At 38.2% G+C, this 21020-nt stretch overlaps 1 protein-coding gene across 4 annotated transcripts in view; it reads left to right on the top strand.

Annotated features, from left to right (window-relative positions):
* LOC128015449 (tensin-1-like) overlaps positions 1-21020 on the top strand; it is a 106898-nt gene that overhangs the window by 48629 nt on the left and 37249 nt on the right. For 3 of the 4 annotated variants that reach the window (XM_052599280.1, XM_052599279.1, XM_052599277.1), the window contains exon 3: positions 16085-16122. In XM_052599280.1, coding sequence (XP_052455240.1) covers positions 16085-16122 — 38 coding nt within the window. The remainder of the gene's footprint in view (positions 1-16084; positions 16123-21020) is intronic. The other variant, XM_052599278.1, reaches the window with a different exon arrangement.

The raw sequence follows: 21020 nt of genomic DNA, 5'->3' as shown, positions 1-21020 counted from the left end.
TCTAATAATTCAGCCTGATCTCACAATCAAAACGTACATATTTAGACGTAAATTAAAACTGTCCAATACGTATGTGCCTTTATGTATTTACAGTGTTGTTTACGTATTATCTGGACGTAATTACAGGTTTCGATACGTAAGTAAATTTACATAAAAACAACCTAAAATACGTACAGATAGAACGTGTTCTCTGACCAGTCAGTTATCCATAGAAAAATGTGTAACCCCACCCGAACCTAAACCTACCCAATTTATACAGAATGTTAAAAGAATAAAACATAATAAAACACAATTTTAGTAAAAATATAACATTAAAACGTTATTTTGAGCCACTAACGTTAATTCTACACCTACTCCTAAACCTACCAATAACCATTTCTTAAAATTACATAACGTTACTGTTATAAATAAACAAATAACAGACAAACAAACGTAACATTAATCATTTATTTTTTGCGAAAAGATCAAAAGTGGTACCAAAAGTAGTTCAAATGATAATGAGTTCCAGTCGCAGTCCTCTCTGGAGGTAATAGTTTTTATAAGGTACAGAGCAGAATTAAATTTATTAATCCGTGAAATTATGAATCTGTCTTCTCTCCGTGAAGGCGCACTGGCGCAGTACTGATTTCAAATGTCTATCAACTGAAACACGGCATGTCGCAATCTGTGACGAATTAGGTGAGAACCAATGAGAGTTTGATATCAGTGCCGTAAACCGTGTCATAACGTTTCTCGAGGGTGGCGCACTGGCGCTATTTTCACATTCAAATCATATAATGAGCGCGGGCTTTGACTATGTGATGGTCGCTGTTACTGAGAATGAAGATGAAGATCGATTGATAAAGGGCTGAATTTGGATATTTTCCTTGCAAACTTCTGGATTCTAAAGATATGGAGTACAGCAAACAAATAAAATGGATGTGATTTGTAATTTCATGCTGTGCTTTTGTATGGTTGTAATGCCACTCATTGGATAGGAGAAAATCGCACAGCAAAATATTGCAAAATGTTTCAGGTTCAAAATAAGTCATTCAGAATTATTTGATCATTAATTATTAATTAATAATGGGTTGCCTATGTTTTCACTTTACAATACTGTTTCAGATTCTAAGTAATTCTTCAGGAATTATCTGATAATTCTTTGTTAATTACTAATGGGTTCCCAATATTTTCACTTTAGAATAGGCCTAATGTTTCAGGTTCAAAATAAGTCCTGCATAATTATTTTATAATTCTTTATTAATTACAAATTGGGTACCTGTATTTTTCACTTCACTATATATAATGTGGTATATATACCACATTATATATAGTGAAGTGAAAAATACATGCTGAGGAGGCACACATACAGTACTGTATATAAAATATAAAAACTAAGGTAAGTTATCACAAGGCACTGGAGTGGGGTTCCTACTAGAAGGTGATTTCTTACAAAACACACTCACAAAACAATTTACTACATAGGCAAAACCTCTATAAAATGTATTGCATTTATTAATATTGCATTTTCATACTACTACTATTATTGCTAATAGCATTTATATGAAAGGGTCACAATTCAATGTAATAGTGTAAAACTGTTCATTAGTAGTTACTTCATAGTTATTTTTCTAGAACCCTAAGTAGTAGATAATCAATAGTAGTTCTTCAGGAGGTATGACAGAATACATTAGTTATTGATTAGCTAACTGTTACTTAACATAATCATAAAATTATATTACATACTGATTAATTAACACATCTTCCTTAGTAGTTAACAGTAGTGAGTTAAGTGTTAATGAATAATCACCTGTTAGTTCTTCAATAATTCCTTATAAGTTATGTAGTAAGTAAGAAACAGTATTCTAAAGTGTTACCGATACTTGTTATAGCACTTGTATATCATTGCTCTTTTTGTTGTTTTTGATTGCTTCCACTGTCCTCATTTGTAAGTCGCTTTGGATAAAAGTGTCTGCTAAATGAATAAATGTAAATGTAATATAAATGTTGGGTGAATCAAATTTTTAATTGAAATGGATCTACATTATCAATCAATTACTTCTGTCGGTTTCCATTTCATAATTTTACAGATGTTTTCTGTGACTTTCTTACCTTATTATGCTGAACAGTCTTTTAGGGTGAAATCTCAGACACTGTTTCTTCAGACAATGTGCCTTTGTCAGTAGTTCCATCATAATCTGAGTAACAATTCCCCAAACATTTCCTCATGTCTTCTCATCACTGTTTCATCAGCCAGCATTGCTTTGTATGACAACAGACCAGTCAAATTATGTATGTCCAGGAATTAAATTATTATCATAGCTGAAATGTCTGGCAACTACTGGATCTCCATTATTGAAACTGCATATCTTAGCCTTTTTCCATGGTGATGTTTCTATTTATTTTGCAGACTTTTGGTTTCAAGTGTGGATGTATGAAATCCAAAGAGCATCACAGAATACATTTTATTGTTTATTGTTGCAATCTATGCTCCATCGAGTTGTGGCCAACATCTCTGCACCATATCTTTCAATCTGTATATGATCTTACTGAGGTGTAACGATCAGTCCACTGAAGACAAGCGTAGATGAACCCAACTGCAGTTTATTTACAGTGAAAATAGTCGTGGCCTAATGGTTAGAGGGTTGGACTCCCAATCGAAGGGTTGTGAGTTCTTGTCTCGGGCCGGACGGAATTGTGGGTGGGGGTAGTGCATGAACAGCTCTCTCTCCACCTTCAATACCATGACTTAGGTGCCCTTGAGCAAGGCATCGAACCCCCAACTGGCGCCGCAGCATAAATCGCTGCACACACACATCGTGTGTGTGTGTGTGTCTGTGTGTGTCTGTGTGTCTGTGTGTCTGTGTGTCTGTGTGTGTGTGTGTGTGTGTTTGTGTGTGTGTGTGTGTACCCTGCTCTGTGTGTATGCATTTCGGATGGGTTAAAGGCAGAGCACGAATTCTGAGTATGGGTCACCATACTTGGCTGAATGTCAAGACTTGACATGAATAGACTTGACTTGACTTGAACAGACTTGACTCACCGACAGCAGGTTACATACGTTAATACACGACAGGGCACAAACGGCAAAAACATGACTATAAAATAAGAGACATGAAAACAGTGAACAAGAAACAAAACCCAAAACATGAAACAAAAGCCAAAACAGACATTACATGATGCTGTGCTCTCACTTGATAATGGTCACATCTCTGTTCCCCACATCGGCGTAGGTTTGGTCTCAGCTTTGGTGGGGACATCCCCAAACCCACCCCCAGAATTCTTTTGTTGTAAGATACCCGTGATTTAATTGTGATTTCCTTTTTTATTTCAGACTGTTGGCAATATAGAATAACACAATACAGAAGTGAATCTACTTCATCTCATTATTGTATCCTGACCCCAATATACCATCCTGTATACTGTCCCTAAAGAGCTAGTATAACTGCATAATCTCAAAAATGCACTCTCAAAAAATAAAAACCTGAGACTGTGTAATGCTGAACAACCAAACGTTTTATTAACATAAATTATTATGTACATTAGTATTTACACTAACAAAAAATACTCTGCCACAAGGAAACAAATATAAATAAATAAATCTAATAACCTTTTTCTATTATAAACACTATTTACCCTCCAGTACACCCACGTTTATGTTGACTGCAAGATTCTAAGTTAAGGTAAAGGCTAATTGACATTCAGTTACTTGCTAACGTAGCATTCTATCATCCTGGGTAACACATACTATCAGTTAATACTATTTTCCACAGTAGAATCTGCATTTGAAAGCCTGGTCAGTCACTACTGCTAGTTTATTTGTGTGGCTAGCTAGTTATTTTGCCTACTTACACTCTGACTCTGCTTTATGAAAAAGCTTCTTATGTCCCTGTGGCGAGTGGGGCAGGGCCGAGAGGCGTGGGAACGAGGAGTGAGGCCAGGTGTAGTGATTGGAGATGAGCTACACCTGAGCCCCACCGTCGGTATCGAGTCCCACGTAGGAGATGGAAGGATATAAAACTGGAGCGACGACCGTGAAGGACGAGAGAGGACCAGGCCTGGGACGTTATTTTATGTGGTTGCTTTTTATTTGCGCGCACCAGTCGTCCGCGAGGGGCTGGTGCGCCGTTTTGTATTTATTTTGGATATTAAAATGAGTTTTGATTGTGCGCCGGTTCCCGCCTCCTTCTTCCCGATGATTAGGGAGTTATTATTATTACAGTGGTGCCGAAGCCCAGGAGAAGGAGGGACGCGCTGCTGAAGATCCCTCGCCACTGTGGTGAATCCGCGGTGCCCTCGAGCAGGCGAGGTATGTGCCTCCAGGGACGCTCGAGGCGGTGGGCTGGAGCGAGTTGCCGGGGACGGGCGAGCTCACTGCACGGCTGCCGTCCGTGAGGGAGCAGAGGAGTCGGCGCCGTTCGCCAGGGGGCCGGAGCCTGCTGCCTCCGCGAAGGAATCCGGAGGGGCAGGGAACGGGGGACTCCTGCTGGCTGCCCAAAACCGGAGGAGCCGTCGCCGTCCATCGGGCGGCGGAGGAGTGTCGCGCCGTCCGCCGAGGGCCGTCCAGTGCCACCGCCAGGCACCGCGGAGGAGATCGCCCAGCTGGTGGAGGGCCGAGCAGCAGTGCGTCTGGGAACCGGATTTTTTTTTTTTTTCCTCTCTCCCCTCTCTCGTCCTTGTCGCTCCTCCTTCCATCTCCTTTTCTCTCGCCTCGTCTGTCCTACCCCCAGGTTCCTGCAGGTCCCCGTGAGCGGTCCCCCCCGGAGGGAGGGGGGGGGGGGGGAGTAGAGCGCAGTCTCGAGGGTACCCCCCGGCCTGCGAGGGGCGATGGGGGTATGTGGCGAGTGGGGCGGGGCCGAGAGGCGTGGGAACGAGGAGTGAGGCCAGGTGTAGTGATTGGAGATGAGCTACACCTGAGCCCCACCGTCGGTATCGAGTCCCACGTAGGAGATGGAAGGATATAAAACTGGAGCGACGACCGTGAAGGACGAGAGAGGACCAGGCCTGGGACATTATTTTATGTGTTTGGCTTTTATTTGTGCGCGTCAGTCGCCGTGAGGGGCTGACGCGCTGTTTTGTTTATTTTGAATATTAAAGTGTTTTGATTGTCCGCCGGTTCCCGCCTCCTTCTTCCCGATGATTAGGAAGTATATATTGTTACAGTCCCCTTTCTTCTTCTTGGGTGGCATCTACAGAGTACAAAAAGGGGCAAACCGGATGTAATGATAAAATCTCCATACTCATCGGGAAGAAGGAGGCGGGAACCAGCGCACATTCAAGAAGTCGTGGAAGTCGTGGTCTAATGGTTAGAGGGTAGGACTCCCAATCGAAGGGTTGTGAGTTCTAGTCGGACGGAATTGTGGGTGGGGGTAGTGCACGAACAGCTCTCTCTCCACCTTCAATACCACGACTTAGGTGCCCTTGAGCAAGGCATCGAACCCCCAACTGCTCCCCGGGCGCCGCAGTGGGACTGTGGGACTCGAGACCGGTGGTGGGGCGCAGGTGTCGCGGATTTCCCAATCACTCTACCGGCCTCGCCGTTCCCACATCTCTCGGCCCCGCCCCACTCGTCACACCGGAATATTAAAATGTTTTTACTCTGGCCTTTGTATGTGGCAGAGAGACAGCCCTGGTAACTTACCTTCGGCGTCGTCAACATGACACACACACACGCACGCACGCACACACAAAAAGTGCACAATACACTACTTTTGATTTATTATTAGTTATAATAAAAAAAGTGGTCCCGGCCTGCGCGTGTAGCCTGTTAGATACCCCGCCGCCAATCAAATTATGGCGTTTCTTGTACTGTTGTCATCCTGGCCGTTAGAATCGATCACTAGAAATAGCACTGCAAAGATCCAAATAGCAGTTCAAAGGAGCTTGCTAAATATTGGTGGGGACAAATTTGTAATCTCAAAATATTGATAGGGACTAGTACCTAGCGTCCCCCCCTAAACCTACGCCCATGGTTCCCCAGGAAGAGCATTCTCCACTTCTGTGTTTTATTTAATTGGCAATGGAAGGTGAACTTCCAGCCAAAAATGTACTTTCAGCTACACTATAAATTTTGGCCCTCTAGAGATAAAATCATAAAACTAGTTACTTGCGGTGAACCATTATTTTAGTAATTTCATGAGTTGTGCTTCAGCTCTGTTTTATAAAAAAAAAAAAAAACTACTTAAATGTTCTAATCATACTATGGCCTAATTCTTGCTTAATGTAAGCCCTGTGTAGTGGCAAACAACGTGTAACCATGTGTCCCCCCAAATGTGTCTGAGAGCTAATGAGAATAGATACATTGGTGGAAGAGTGTGGGGAAACATCTCATGGCAAGAACTGCCAATTCTGGTGCATTCCATGAGGAGAAGTACTGTAGTAGTTAAACCAGTTTTGATATTAAACATTCATTATTATATTACTCATTATCATATACTGAGCATAAAAATAAACATTACACAGTGCAGCTTTAAAGAAACAGTGTACTCCAAATGCAACCATGAGTCCTTTCTTGTCTAACTGTGTGCAGTTTCTTGATTTAATGTATATTACAGAAAACCTTTGTTGCATTGCCATTTTGTGTTAAGAAACTAGTCCTAACCCATCCCCATTTGACGTCTCATACAGTTCCCTCTTTTGGGAGTCATAGTAGACTAAGGCTTCTGCTGACTAATTAATTTCTTTTGACTGCTGAAATCCATCCTATTGTGTACAACACTCCATTTCAACTTAGCCTATTTTCCCAAAAGCTTGTCAGACTTGTCAGTACTGAGGCAAGTGTCTGGAGATGCTCATGGTCACATAGGCCAGTGCCCGGTTGCATAAAAACTCCTTAAGATAAGAAATCCCTTAGATATAAGGTTAAGGGTACCCTTAGTGAAACTTGGGTTGCAAGAAAAAAAACCTAAGGGTTTCCTTAAGGAACTTAAGGCTGTTGTTAAGTGTTCCCTTAAGCGTTGCTACAAAGTCCTTAGTGACCATTTCACCTTAATAAATTTAAGGGACCAAAACAGCTCCCTTAAGTCAACATAAACTCAAAATACGATGGCTGATTTAGTGTTAATTGAAGAGTTTGTCATTAAGATGCTCTTTTAAAACTTCTATCATTATATATATGTGTAATATATATATTTTTTTATAATAGAATGTATCTATTGTAAGTCGCTTTGAATGAAAGCATCCATCTGCCAAATGATTATGTAAATATTAATGTGGAACAGTTCAACTTTTTCACAGTTTGGTTTGTTTATGGTATTAGAATCATGGTTTCGGTACCATATATGTGCTATGTTTATGGAAAAACGAAACTTTCAAAAAAATATTTTTGAAAACTTAATTTATCATATTGTTAAGAATATTCTAACAACAAGCAACAGCACAAATAAATACAATAGAGTAAAGATACAAATAAAATAAACTTACTTTCAGGCTTTTTTAGGGAGGTCTAGCATCAGTTTAGGTACAGAAAATGAATAAAGTAATCAAATGTAAAACAGCATTGCATTTTTGACTATAAATTAAAGATTATTCTTTATTAAAGTTACAAAAGCTTTTCACTCAAGATCAGTGAGTGATTTCTTTGTTGTTGCTGTTCAATTAATATATAGACTGTCACTTTAAGAGAATGCACTGATCCAGTGTTCGTATTAGTATTGAACAAGAGTGAACGGTTTGTACAGGGGTTTTTTTTTCTTTCAATGCTATTGTTGTAATGTCTGGGAACCCAGAATGCTCATCCATCAACAGAAACATATATTATCTGAACCCTGTTTGTTTTACGTGCTATTTATAGTAAAACATATTACAGATGTCCCAGCGTGTGCCGAACCGTGTGTGGAGAACTGAACGGTTTGTTTTTTTTCAGTGAACTGTCCCATCCCTAGTAAATATAAATGTAATTCTGACCACCCTGCTCCCATACTGGCGAATATGGTTGGGATTTTGCAACAACTTGCTGCGTCTGTGGCCAGGGCTTTTCTCCTTTTCTCCTTCTTCTCTCTGCTCCTCCTTTGCGTTTACGCTTTTTTTTTTTTTTGCGTGATTTTCTAAGATAAAGCCTGCCTCTGGATATAGCCAATTAGGCAGTGCTTCGCTGATGTTTAGTCGTGTGGTGGTGTCATTTTCACTCCCCGATCACCTGATTCGTAGATTCATAAGTCCGTCAATTAATTCGCAGATGCATACCAGCCTATTGCACGTCAGGCTGATTGACTGCACAGCGCCAGCCGGCAGGCCAGAATGACCGTCAGGCCACCAGGAAATGTCCTGGTGCTCCCGATGGCCAGTCCGCCCCTGGGTATTGTTATTGTATAGTATTGTTATGTAGTTATTAAATATTTGTATATTAGAAATCATTTGAATAATAAGCACAATCAACGTTTGTGTTACTCTTCCCCTACTGGTTGTATAGTTATTAATCCATCTCGAGCAAGTTTGTTAATTTTGTATTGCAGAACTTTATTCTGCATATTCAAGTTTTCCTTTTCCATTTCTATTTTAGAAATTTCCAACTCTGCTTTTCTTTTCTGCAGCAAAATAACTTCTCATTGAAGTTCAGCCAGCCCTGATGTAGCCTTGGTGGTTTCCAATCCTCTTTCCTCAAACGAACATCTGAAAACAAAACAAATAACCAGTTAGTTACCTCACAGTTACTGTAGTATTGAACGAACAGTTATACAATGTTATATATATATAAAATCTAATAACCTAGATGTCACTACCTTGGGGCTGTATTACTGGGAATGTGGCTTGTCACTCGAACATCTTCCCAGTTATGAGTTGGTAGGCTGAAAAGTATTATCATTATTATTATTATAACCACTTACGAAAACAAAATATGTTTTACAAACTGCACGCAAAAAATGCATTTTCTACATATGTATGTAATTTAGGTTGTAGCGCTAATTTGCACCTTGTACCAATTTCACTGTGTCAGATAGGTCTTGTGGCGGTGGCCCTCCTCTTTTGCACAACAAAACAATAACATTGTTCCATACTGTAACGCCACGCCAGCAGAGGGAGCCCTCACCGGAGTATTGACTGTTCACCACTCCTTCTGCTTCTACAGTCATTTCCTGTCACTTCCAATGACATTCTCATCTACTCCACGTCTGAGGCAGAACACGTTAACCATGTCAAGATCGTCCTCACTCGGCTCCTGAAAAATCACCTGTACATCAAGGCAGAGAAATGTGAGTTTCACATCAAGCAGACATCATTTCTGGGTTATCACATTAGTCATCAAGGTGTTAAGATGGACGAGGCCAAGGTCAAGGCAGTAACGGAGTGGCCCCAACCTTCCACTATCAAGGAACTTCAGAGATTGCTGGGATTTGCTAACTTTTACCGAAGGTTCATTAGAAACTACAGCATGGTTGCAGCACAATTGACATCACTTCTCAAGGGGAAACCTTCCAAGCTCAGGTGGAGTGAGGAGGCTAGTCAAGCATTCAATGTATTAAAAGTTACATTTACCACGGCTCCTATCCTCAAGCATCCTGACTCCAACTTACCATTCATCGTGGAAGTAGATGCCTCGGACTCAGGCATTGGAGCCGTACTCTCTCAGCGCCATGGTCAATTGGGTAAACTGTACCCTTGTGCATTCTTTTCCAGGAAGTTAACGGCAGCTGAACAAAACTATGATGTAGGGAATAAGGAACTCCTGTCTATGAAAGCAGCAATAGAGCAATGGAGGCACTGGCTCGAGGGAGCAGTCCACCCGTTCCAAGTGATTACTGATCATAAAAACCTTGAGTACATTAAAGGTGCAAAACGACTCAACCCTCGCCAAGCTCGATGGTCCCTCTTCTTCACTCGCTTCAAGTTCTCAGTGACTTATCGCCCAGGAAGCAAAAACAGTGAGGCAGATGCTCTATCCAGGCAGTATGATCTCCTCATTGACAACAAAACCACAGAATACATTCTTCCTTCCTCAGTAATCATTGCCCCAATTACTTGGGATATCATGGAGGAGATTCAATGGGAACAGATCCAAGATCCAGCTCCTACCAACTGCCCTCCTAACCTCCATTACGTTCCACAAAGTCTGCGCCCCAGAGTCATTCAGTGGGTCCATTCCTTAGTCAGCTCTGGCCACCTAGGTATCTCTCGCACTCTACACCTGGTACGTAACTCATTCTGGTGGCCTTCAATGTCCAAGGACATCACTAATCACGTCAAAGCTTTTCAGATTTGTGCTCAATCTAAGACCCCCAAGGAATTACCATCTGGACTCCAGCAACCTCTGCCCATTCCACAACGTCCCTGGTCTCATCTCTCAATAGACTTTGTTACTGACTTACCGCTGTCCCATGGTTTCACAACAATCCTTGTTATCACTGACAGATTCTCCATGTCCTGCCGGTTAGTCCCCTTGAAAGGACTCCCCACTGCCATGGAGACGGCACAAGCTATGTTCCACCACGTGTTCAGGAACTATGGATTCCCGGAGGATATAGTCAGTGACAGAGGTACCCAGTTTACATCCCAAGTATGGAGAGCATTCTGCAAACAGCTGGATATCAACGTCAGTCTCACTTCTGGTTATCGTCCCCAAGCCAATGGTCAGGTGGAACGCTTGAATCAGGAACTAGGCAGATACTTACGGTACTATTGCAGCAGAGAACAGCATCAATGGTCAGAATTCCTCCCATGGGCAGAGTATGCACAGAACTCACTGACTCATTCGTCAACAGGCCTAACCCCTTTCCAGTGTGTTCTCGGATACCAACCCCCTATGTTCCCGTGGTCTGGCGAACCATCATCAGTCCCTGCTGTGGATGACTGGATTCGTCGGAGCGAGAGGGTGTGGGACAGTGCTCATGTCCGCCTACAACGAGCTTTCAGAGTACAGGAACTCCAGGCTAACAAGCGACGTCGACCACATCCATCCTACCAACCAGGACAATGGGTCTGGCTCTCAACACGGGATCTCAAGTTGCGGCTACCTAGCAGGAAGCTCAGCCCATGGTACGTTGGCCTTTTCAAAATTCTACGAAGAATCAATGAAGTCACGTACCAATTAGAGCTTCCTGCTAACTACCGTATTTCTCCCTCCTTCCATGTCTCACTGCTGAAACCGATCAACACGGATGCTGACCCCAATCATGAGGCTCAAGAGCCACCACCGCCACTGGACATTGATGGTGCTCCGGCCTACACGGTCAAGGAATTACTGGACTCGAGGAGGAGAGGGGGTCAGCTCCAATATTTTTTGGACTGGGAGGGCTATGGACCTGAGGAGAGGTCATGGGTAGCCGCCAGCGACATTCTGGATAGTCAACCAGCGCCACGACCACAGGGACGTCCGTGCCGAGTGCCAGGAGGCACTCCTAGGGACTGTTTGGGACTATTTAACATATGCTAGCATGTCACTTCACTGCGAAGTATTGCCAGTTAACCTGCCTTACCAAGTGTTTTCCTTGTGAGTATTCTGACTGCCGGTTTTATCACGATTCTGCCTGTTACCTCGTTCACATCTCTTGGATTGCCCCTTTGGATTTATTGCTTGATTGGACTGATGTTTGTGTTTGACCTGTTCCCCTGCATATTTGTCTCTGTCTACTGGATAACCCCTGTGTATGTTGAAAGATCGGACTGCCCTTACGGTTTTGACACTCTGCCTGGTTATATGACTCTGATTGTAAGATCTTCCTTTAATAATCTCCTGCAAATGGATTCACATACTGCCTCAGCCTCTGCGTTACACATACCAATCGCGATACCTTTTTGATACAATTTATCAGGCACTAGTATAAACTTTACTCACCTGTTTTTCCGGATTCTTTATTATTGTTTGCTATTTCTTTTCTTGAACTCACCACTATGTTTTATAGCGGCTTTGGAGAATGATTTTTCTTTTTGTGAATTTTTCTAAAATAATTGCCTTTTTGTCCTCTGTCCAGTTTGGTTTACGTTTTTTTGTTTTCTGTTATGTTTGTACTCTCCATAGAACAAATATATTAATACAAGAGTGATTTTAGCAAGGGTTTGTCTTTGTGGTTCGTTATGCTCTGTTTACTGTTAGAGGTAGTAACTATAGCAACCGCGGCGATCTTTGTCATTTGTTGTCAGAAATTACTGTGAAATACTTTGTATAAACACTTAGGTAAGGGTGACAGTTAAGAGGTTTCTTGCAACGCTCTTAATGAAATCCCTTACCTCAGGGATTTTTTCGCCCTCAGGGAAACCCTCACTTAAGGAGTTTCATGCAAACGGGCACAGGTCAACGTGTAGTCTAACTCAATTGTCAGGATTTAGTACGGGGACTATGGGTGCTGCCCGTTCTGAGTAAATCTTTGGCTCTATTATTACAGTTTGTTCTGAATATTGTTAGTAACATATTATTCTCACTTCATTTGTGAGTGAGTTTCCTTTGTATAAGATGTGCTGTTTGCACTTTCTTTGTTTCTGTTTTGTGCACTGCCTTTTTGCAGCCTTTCCTGTTGACAGTTTTTTTAATATGCATAGGTTGGGCCTGCAAATTCCTCACCTTTTTGTTGGTTGTCTCCATTTTTCTTTTTCGTACAATAAATTTGTGCTCATTGTTGTTGTCACTTATTCCACAGACCAGCCTCTCTCAGTGCATTTCTGTTGATTTTTCTCTTGTAGTCCTGTTTTAATTTATAACACATTTACAACATATTACTTAACATATTTATCATTTGCATCTTAATTCTAACTGAACAAAATTGCTGTACATCTTGCTGCAACACTAATATTTATCTGACTGACTAGCCATCTTCTTTCCCTTGGTTAACAGTTTGACTTCACAGTTTTAACACATAATTTTTAACACATAAACTTGGGATAATCCACACTTAATTTTTCAGTTCTAGAAGTGTCAGTGTTGTAACCAGTCCCCCCCCCATCTCTCTCTCTCTCTCTCTCTCTCTCTTTTAGTCAGGATGTGAAGCTATCCCTTGCAAAAATATAGTGTCTGGCAAACTCCTGTGGCAATCACATGTATTCACATGCAACATGCAAATGAGCTTAGTGGCTAAAAGTTTGTAGCAAATTTGCAGCAGACATTTGTGGCAAGCCTGTGGTGAACATGAGTGCAGTTCAGGTGCTTTTACTTTTTTGATGCAAATTCAAGGTATTTATATATCCAACCCTTCAATTATCTCTTGACATGAATACATATTCTAATACAGTACAAATCTCAACATTGTGTGTGGTATTTCTAAAATTATTTATCTTCAACATATAGAACTGTGACAAATAAATTTACACAAAAACATGAACTCTGATATAACAAATTCAACTGATCAATATTAAATATTATGAATATTTAAATTCTATATCATTTTATTCATATATCATTCAAATATACATATATATTATTTTACACTTAACCATTAAATACTATAAATGCATTCATTTACTTGTTTTCTATTCACATATCCTATTAAGCATGACTACTCCCCTTCAGGCATAAGTTCACTTCTTTGTTGAATTCCACGTCTTTCATTTTCAGATTATCTGAAAATGAACTGAAAAAGAGAGTGAAACTAAACTGTATCATGGGGTGACAGAACATTAGGCATGTGTGATTCATTTCATTGCTCAGACTTTATTAATTTTAACTTAAATGCTGTTGATGTCTTGTCATACAGATCACATGATTCTTAAAGTCCCTCCATGAGTTTGTGAATGGTGAAGCCTGGGCCTTCATGCTGGAACCTCTCAAGATTTGTTACAAGCCATGTTTTTAAGACTGCCAATGACTTCAGTATCAGGGGCAGGCTTCATTCTCTTTCAGGATCAACTGGTAAATAAATGAGTTTCTAAACAATCTATATATACAGCTGATACATAATATGAGCATGGCTATTCATCTAATCACATCTAACATCATCAGCAGACAGCATATATACTTACATTAAAGGTATACTCCACCGCAAAATGAAAATGTTGTCATTAATCACTTACCCCCATGTCATTCCTAACCCATAAAAGCGTAATTCTTAACACAATTTAAGATATTTTGGATGAAAACTCGGAAGCTTTTAACTGCCAAGCAAGTTACACTGTCAAAGTCCAGAAAAATATGAAAGACGTCATCAAAATAATCCATCTGCCATCAGTAGTTCAACTGTAACAATATGAAGCGAGAATATTTTTACACAAAGAAAAAAAAAAATGACTTTATTCAACAATTCCTCTCCTCTGTTTCTCTCCGCATCAACATAGCGCCATTTTGGAGAATACACAGGCAGCTATGCTCTTCTGTATCATTGGTGCCAAAAGGATATGTTTTTCACATATATGCTTTGATTTGAAATAAAACCGCGCAGCCTTGTGGCACGGCTGACTCAGAAGAGTGTATGCTGAGTGTACGGGTGTATTCTCCATAATGGCACTACGGTGATGTGGAGAGAAACAGAGGAGAGGAATTGTTGAATAAAGTCATTATTTTTGTTTTCTTCATGTACTAAACGTATTCTCATCGCTTCATAAGGTTATGGTTGAACCACTGATGGCAGAGGGACCACTCTGATGATGTATTTAATACTTTTCTGGACGTTTACAGTGTTACTTACTTGGCAGTCTATGGGACAGTCATAAGCCTCCCTGTTTTCTTTCAAAATATCTTAAATTTTGTTCTGAAGATGAACAAACCTTTTACGGGTTTGGAACAACTTGGGGGTAAATAATTAATGACAAATTTTCATTTTGGGGTGAAGTATTTCTTTAAAATAAAAGCCTCACTACTTCTACATCAAAGTAAATATAAAGTATAGGAAAGAAAAGATGGACACAGATTAAATATGATTCAAGAGTTAACTGATATATTCAGCCATGGTCAGAATTATTGGCACCTTTGATAAATATAATCATAAAAGGCTGTGTATCTGTATTGTTTTTTCTTTTGATATTTCATTAAAACACACACACACACAAATCAAACAAGCAATTAAACAAGTAAAACAAATGAGAGGGGTGTCACATGATGAAATAAATGTTTTCTCTAATACATGATGGCCACAAATATTGGTATCCCTAGAAATGTATATGAGTAAACATCTCTGAAGTATATTTCCATTTATATTTACAATTTGTAGCACACCATGGTGACTACATCAGGACAATCCAAAACAAACATCATGAAAATTTATCAAAATCAACCATAATAAGGTTCTGCCATGGCCATCTCAGTTCCCTGACCTACACTTCAGAGGAGAGTATATCAACTTCAGTACTTGGGAAACTGAAGTATCTGGAAAGAATCTGTAAGGAGGAGTGGTCTCTGATCTTTTGTCAGGTGTTCTCCAAATTCATCAGACATTATACAAAAATACTTTGTTGTAATCTTGGGAAAAGAAGGTCACAAAAAAATATTTCATTGTGGCCAGTGTGTTTTAGGTAAAAACATTTATTTCATAAGGTTTTACTTCAAATGAAAGTTTACGTTTTTGTGAATTTTTTGAATGAAAGATCAATAGGATTAACAATTCAGATTTATTATCACAGGCTTGGTGCCTAGACAGACAAACAGATAGATACTTTGTATTTGTTTCTTAACAAATTTGATTTTGAAAAAATAATTCAGTTACATGATTCATGTAGATGAAGATCTGTCACATTACCAGAACTTCAATCATATCTATTGACATTATGACATAAATTTCATGCTATTTTCATATTTTTCTTTTATTTATATAATTTATTATAAAATAAAAGTACCTCACTTCAGAGAAATTCACAGATTTTAGGTTGCTGCAAATTTGCCGCAAATTATCAATAAATTATCCTAGAAAAAGAAAAAAAAACGTTTTTGCAAGGGATATGCTATTTACACTGTAAACAGTGTTACAGTCTAAATAGTGGTAGACACTGTTTGCACCAAACATACATAGCAACAAATAGCATCTTGTTTGCATTAAGTACAAATAGTTACATGCTATTCACATAAAGTGTAAATATGAGCAATAGGATATTTTACTAAAAAGAACAAACAAACAAAAAAAGTGATAAGATTATCCATACAAAGACCTTTTATAGTAGATTGGTACAGTAAAAATAAATGATTGTATATTGAATCTTGAATGTATGATGTATGATTACATTTAATGCATTTTCTTCTTTGCTTTTCCTGCAGAGTGCAAGTTGTCCTGCCATAAAAAATGTGAGGTAAAGGTAAATTATGGAATTTTCCCTTTCTTTCTTTCTTTCTTTCTTTCTTTCTTTCTTTCTTTCTTTCTTTCTTTCTTTCTTTCTTTCTTTCTTTCTTTTCTCAAAGAAGGATGTCTTAGTATTCTCTAAATGTGTATCATGATATATTTTGACATGATGGATTTTATACACACTGAAAAAAATTTTTCATTCAACCAATTAAAAAAATTTAGGGTAATGGTTCACATCTATATTTTATTACTTGTACCAATTAAAAATAAATAACTTGCTCTAAACAATATTTTCTCTGTCTATGAAAACTATTTAGTAAAACCTGATAGAAAGTATATTTTTCTTGTTGATGAAAGTAAATTAATTTAAATTCTATTTTTGATCTAAACAAAAAGATATAGATTTAATTAAAACAAACTTTCTCATTTAAGAAATATTAGAATAATTTAGTTTTCTCAATCAAATATATAAAGATTCAATTAAACAATTGTTTTAAATTTAAGAAATATGTATTAGAAATATTTAACTTTATCCAGTCCAACAGATATAGATTTAATTTATCTTAATAGAAGAGTTAATAGAAATTTAGTTTTATACAAATAAAAACATTAATTTAATAAAACATGATTCCCATTAAGAAACATCATTAATAGCATCTGATACAAATCTAATCCAAAAAGACATCAATAATTTTCAATACATCATTTTATTAACATTTTACATATCCGTAACTTGCTACTAAAGTGTCAGATTTTTAACATTCTTCTGAGTTTGACATTTTCAGATTTTTTTAAACATTTTTTAACATTTAGTAGCTGGCAAACATTGACATTGTCTTAAATCTGTGGAATTCGACAAGCATTGAATTAGGATTTTTTTTTTTTTCCATCAGAAATCTTTTTTTTTTTATGATGCAACAAATAATATCCACCGGCCAAAAAAAAAAAAAAAAGAGTTTGAAACAGAACGCAAGTATGGAGTTGTTGCGTACACCGTCATAATACAATGTAAACTTAAATAAATTGGCAGCATTTAGAACAGCTGATTGCCAAGGCTTGACAGATTATACTACTAAAAATACTGAACCAACTGCCGAACCATAGCCAGCTACTCAAACACAAAATGAATTGCAGGGTAAACATTTGCAGGGATGTGTGGGAACCCTGAATTAAGATCAGGTGGCTGGTCGTCGCTTTTTTTGTTTAATACGCATGCGCAGGCATGCTCGAAATTGTACATTCATCCAAACAAATATTTTTCCGTTGAGCACTTAATGAAAAATATTTATATTCAACAATGTTTTGAACGAAAAAAATATTATTTGAAAAATGAAACAAATAATTGTAAACTAAATTGAAAGACAAATTATTAATTAGATGAGGTACTGCTTGAAAACTTTTTTTCAGTGCAGTATATGCTTTTTATTTCAATGACCTTCACTAACCTCTGTGTGTGCATGTGTGTTAGAATCCCACTTGAATGTAGTGTTGTTTTTGGCAGCCTGTTTTAATTTTAGTTTTAGTCTAGTCTTTGTGTGAAGCTGACATTTGAGTTTTTATTAGTTTATTCATGCTCATTCTCTTTTTAGTCTAGTCAAGTTTCAGTCAACTAAAAGTCTGAGCATTTTAGTCTCATTTTAGTCAGGATTATCCATGGCTATTTTTGTCTAGTTTTAGTTTACAAAAACTGATGACATTTTAATCTAGTTTTCTTTGACGAAAACTGATGACATTAAAATTGTATTTTAGTCTCTTTTTAGTAATACAATTATATTTAACCCAGTCAATATAGTACAAATACCTAGTAGTATAGACGAAACCAACATTTTCTTTTAGCCAAACCCATTTCAAACAAGGTTATTTTATTATATTACTGTTACCTTATAGACTCATGAATACATCCATTCCAGACAAGGAAGACACTCTGATTTGAATTTACAACATTTATTTTACCAACCAAACATGTTAGAAGTATGCACACTTAAATGTAAATAAAATAAATCAAAAACATAAATAAAAATAACTAAATAAATACATTAAAGTCAGTTCATTTTTCTCCCAAAGACGAACCCAGGCTAGCGGACCATCGGCCCCCTAAGTCCCAAGGCTGATTTATATTCGACGCGTCCGCAAGTTCGTTTGGTGAGCACAGAAAATATGACGTCATCGCGGTGTTGACAGTGTTCTGAAATTTTCGGTTTCTGAGATAAATGGTTTCACGCGGAGCATACATTATTATTCATGAGTTTCCTGTTTTGCGTTAAAGCAATTCTGAAAATATTAGTGCGTTGTCACTGAAACATAAATTATTTTCAAAAAGTTATGTTTTAGCATAGAATGACATTATGCTTAGTATATTGTCGTTTTTATTACTATTGTTAATATGCAAAATAATTGATTGTGTAATGGTTAGTGTTTGTCGTAATGATTTACCTGAGGTAGGTTATACTCCAAATGAGCCTACAACAACTAAGCATTTTTATAATATTTTTATTTTACATAAATAAGAGTCCTTAAAATGTGTCATATAATAACTTTTCCAAAATATATCTGTTGTGCCATAATAAAATGTATGATGATTATTCTGTGTAATTCCTACTTGTTTGCAAAAATCATTCAAAAAAATTTAATCCTCGGCTCGGTGTTCATCTTCAGTTCTCTCTTCACAGCAGTTCAGTCAGTGTACTGTTTGAGCCGGGATATTGTTTGTTTGAATTTAGAGGGAGTGTCAGCCACACTAAAAAAGTTAACAGCTTAAGTCATTTGTGGATTAATGCGTATTGGAGACGAGAACCGTTTAAAACGATTCAGTTCCATTTGGTGAACTGGTTCAAAAATATCCAGTTACATCGAATGATTCTTTCGTAAACTGGATATCACAAACTGCTTTGTTTTGAACTCACAACAGACACGGAAGAGAAGACAATGCTGAATAAAGTCATAGTTTTTGCTATTTTTGGACCAAAATGTATTTTCAATGCTTCAAAAAATTCTAACTGACCCTCTGATGTCACATGGACTACTTTGATACTGTTTTTCTTACCTTTCTGGACATGGACAGTAGACCGTAGACACAGTTTCAATGGATGGACTGAGAGCTCTCTGACTAAGTCTAAAATATATTAAACTGTATTCTGAGGATAAAACGGGTATGGAACGACATGAAGGTGAGTTATTAACTACATAATTTTGATTATTGGTTGAACTAATCCTTTAAAAATGTAAAAACATTTAAACATTGTATAGAGAATAGAAGAAAATACAGAACATGTAACCAAAACTGTGATAGGTTTAGTGTAAATGTTGAGGTCTGTAAACATATAGATCAACCTAATATTTCTCTTCAACTGCTAGATAAAAAGGATAGAGATCTGTATGAAGTCAAGCTGTATGGGGCCCCACTACAGTTCATTTTCACATAGGGCTGAAACGATTAGTCGACATTATCGACAGTGACGACAATAAAACATAGTTTTATTATACATATTTTTGTATTCGAGTATTTTTAACTAATTGCAAGAGCTGAATAATCAATTAAATTCTACTGATTAATCAGTGAAATAATCGATGATTCGTCGATTAATCGTTATAATTATCGTTAGATTAATAGATTATCAAAATAATTGTTTGTTGCAGCCCTATTGTCACATGCACCACTGAGTATTATAAACATGTCATAAATATTGGTCAGCTGTTGTTGTGTATAGAGAAAGAGAGGTGCGCATATATTCTTTATCAGAAAGATTGTTCTACATGGAAAAAGGAGCAGTGCTACCAGGAATATGGACATATTTTAGAAATCCTTGAAAATGAACATTTGATAGATTAATATTATAGATTTGGTAGATGTGAAGTGTTTGTATTATGAACGTGTTCTTGTCATGATACTCAACACACATTTTATTTTAAGGCAATAATAAAATATTTTAATGTCTAGTGTGTTTTATTGGTATGTCTTTGTTTTGAGTAAATTGTTAATATAATGTGTTATTTGCTGTGTTAATTTTTTCAATGAATTGTTTAAAAATAGCAGACTTGTATCTAGTAAAAACAGTAGGTGAAGAATAAGGCTTTTGTAAACTTTTAAGTTGTCCATGCAATCCATCCACTAGTGCAAAAGCTTGTGTAATGTATTATGAGAGGAACATTGAAATGTAATATGAAAATCTTCCCTTCTGCTGCAGCTGTCAAATGTTTTTCTCCATTCAACATATTTGAACTGGATAGAGTTCCGACACGCACACAAAATCCATCAATAATATCAAACCTTGATAAATCTGAACACAGTTGTGAATCAGAAAAAGGGAAAGCTACCTTCATTTAACAACCTGAAATCCCATTTTACTTTGCTTCCTGTCACTCATTCAGTGTTGTACCAAAAACGAAAGAAAAAAAAAAAAAAAAAAAAACAACACGTAAAATTCATGGATGTCAGTACATCCTAGGCTGTATTTTCAAACCAGGAGGAGCCACAATCCATGTGGGGCTTCTGTCATTGGGAATCAGGCTGCATGGTTGTGACACGGGATGACTCGAGAGTTTGAGGGCACCGGGTTCTGGATTGGACTCTGAAGATTCCCTGACTGGAACAACCTCTAAGGCTCCTGGGTCAACAAAGCAAAGATCCTGGAAGGAACCAGCAGGGCAAGGTTCCTGGGAGAGACAAAAAGTGTGGACTGTTCAGTAAATTCAGTTACCACCAGGGTTGGGTCCTCCAAGACCACCGGACTTGGGACCACCTGAGTCGGGTCCTCCAGGACCACCGGCCTCGAGACCACCAGAGTTGGGTCCTCCAGAACCACCAGACCCTGGACCATCGGTGTCAGGTCATCCAGGACCACCTGACTTGAGATCACCGAAGTCGACTTTGCTGCCCACTTCCTTCTCTTCCTCCGCTTTAGTGTGGGAATG

This window comes from Carassius gibelio, chromosome A6, assembly GCF_023724105.1.
Source record: "Carassius gibelio isolate Cgi1373 ecotype wild population from Czech Republic chromosome A6, carGib1.2-hapl.c, whole genome shotgun sequence".
NCBI lineage: Eukaryota > Metazoa > Chordata > Actinopteri > Cypriniformes > Cyprinidae > Carassius > Carassius gibelio.
Note: the sequence above shows the minus strand (reverse complement) of the source record. Positions and strands in the feature narration are given on the sequence as shown.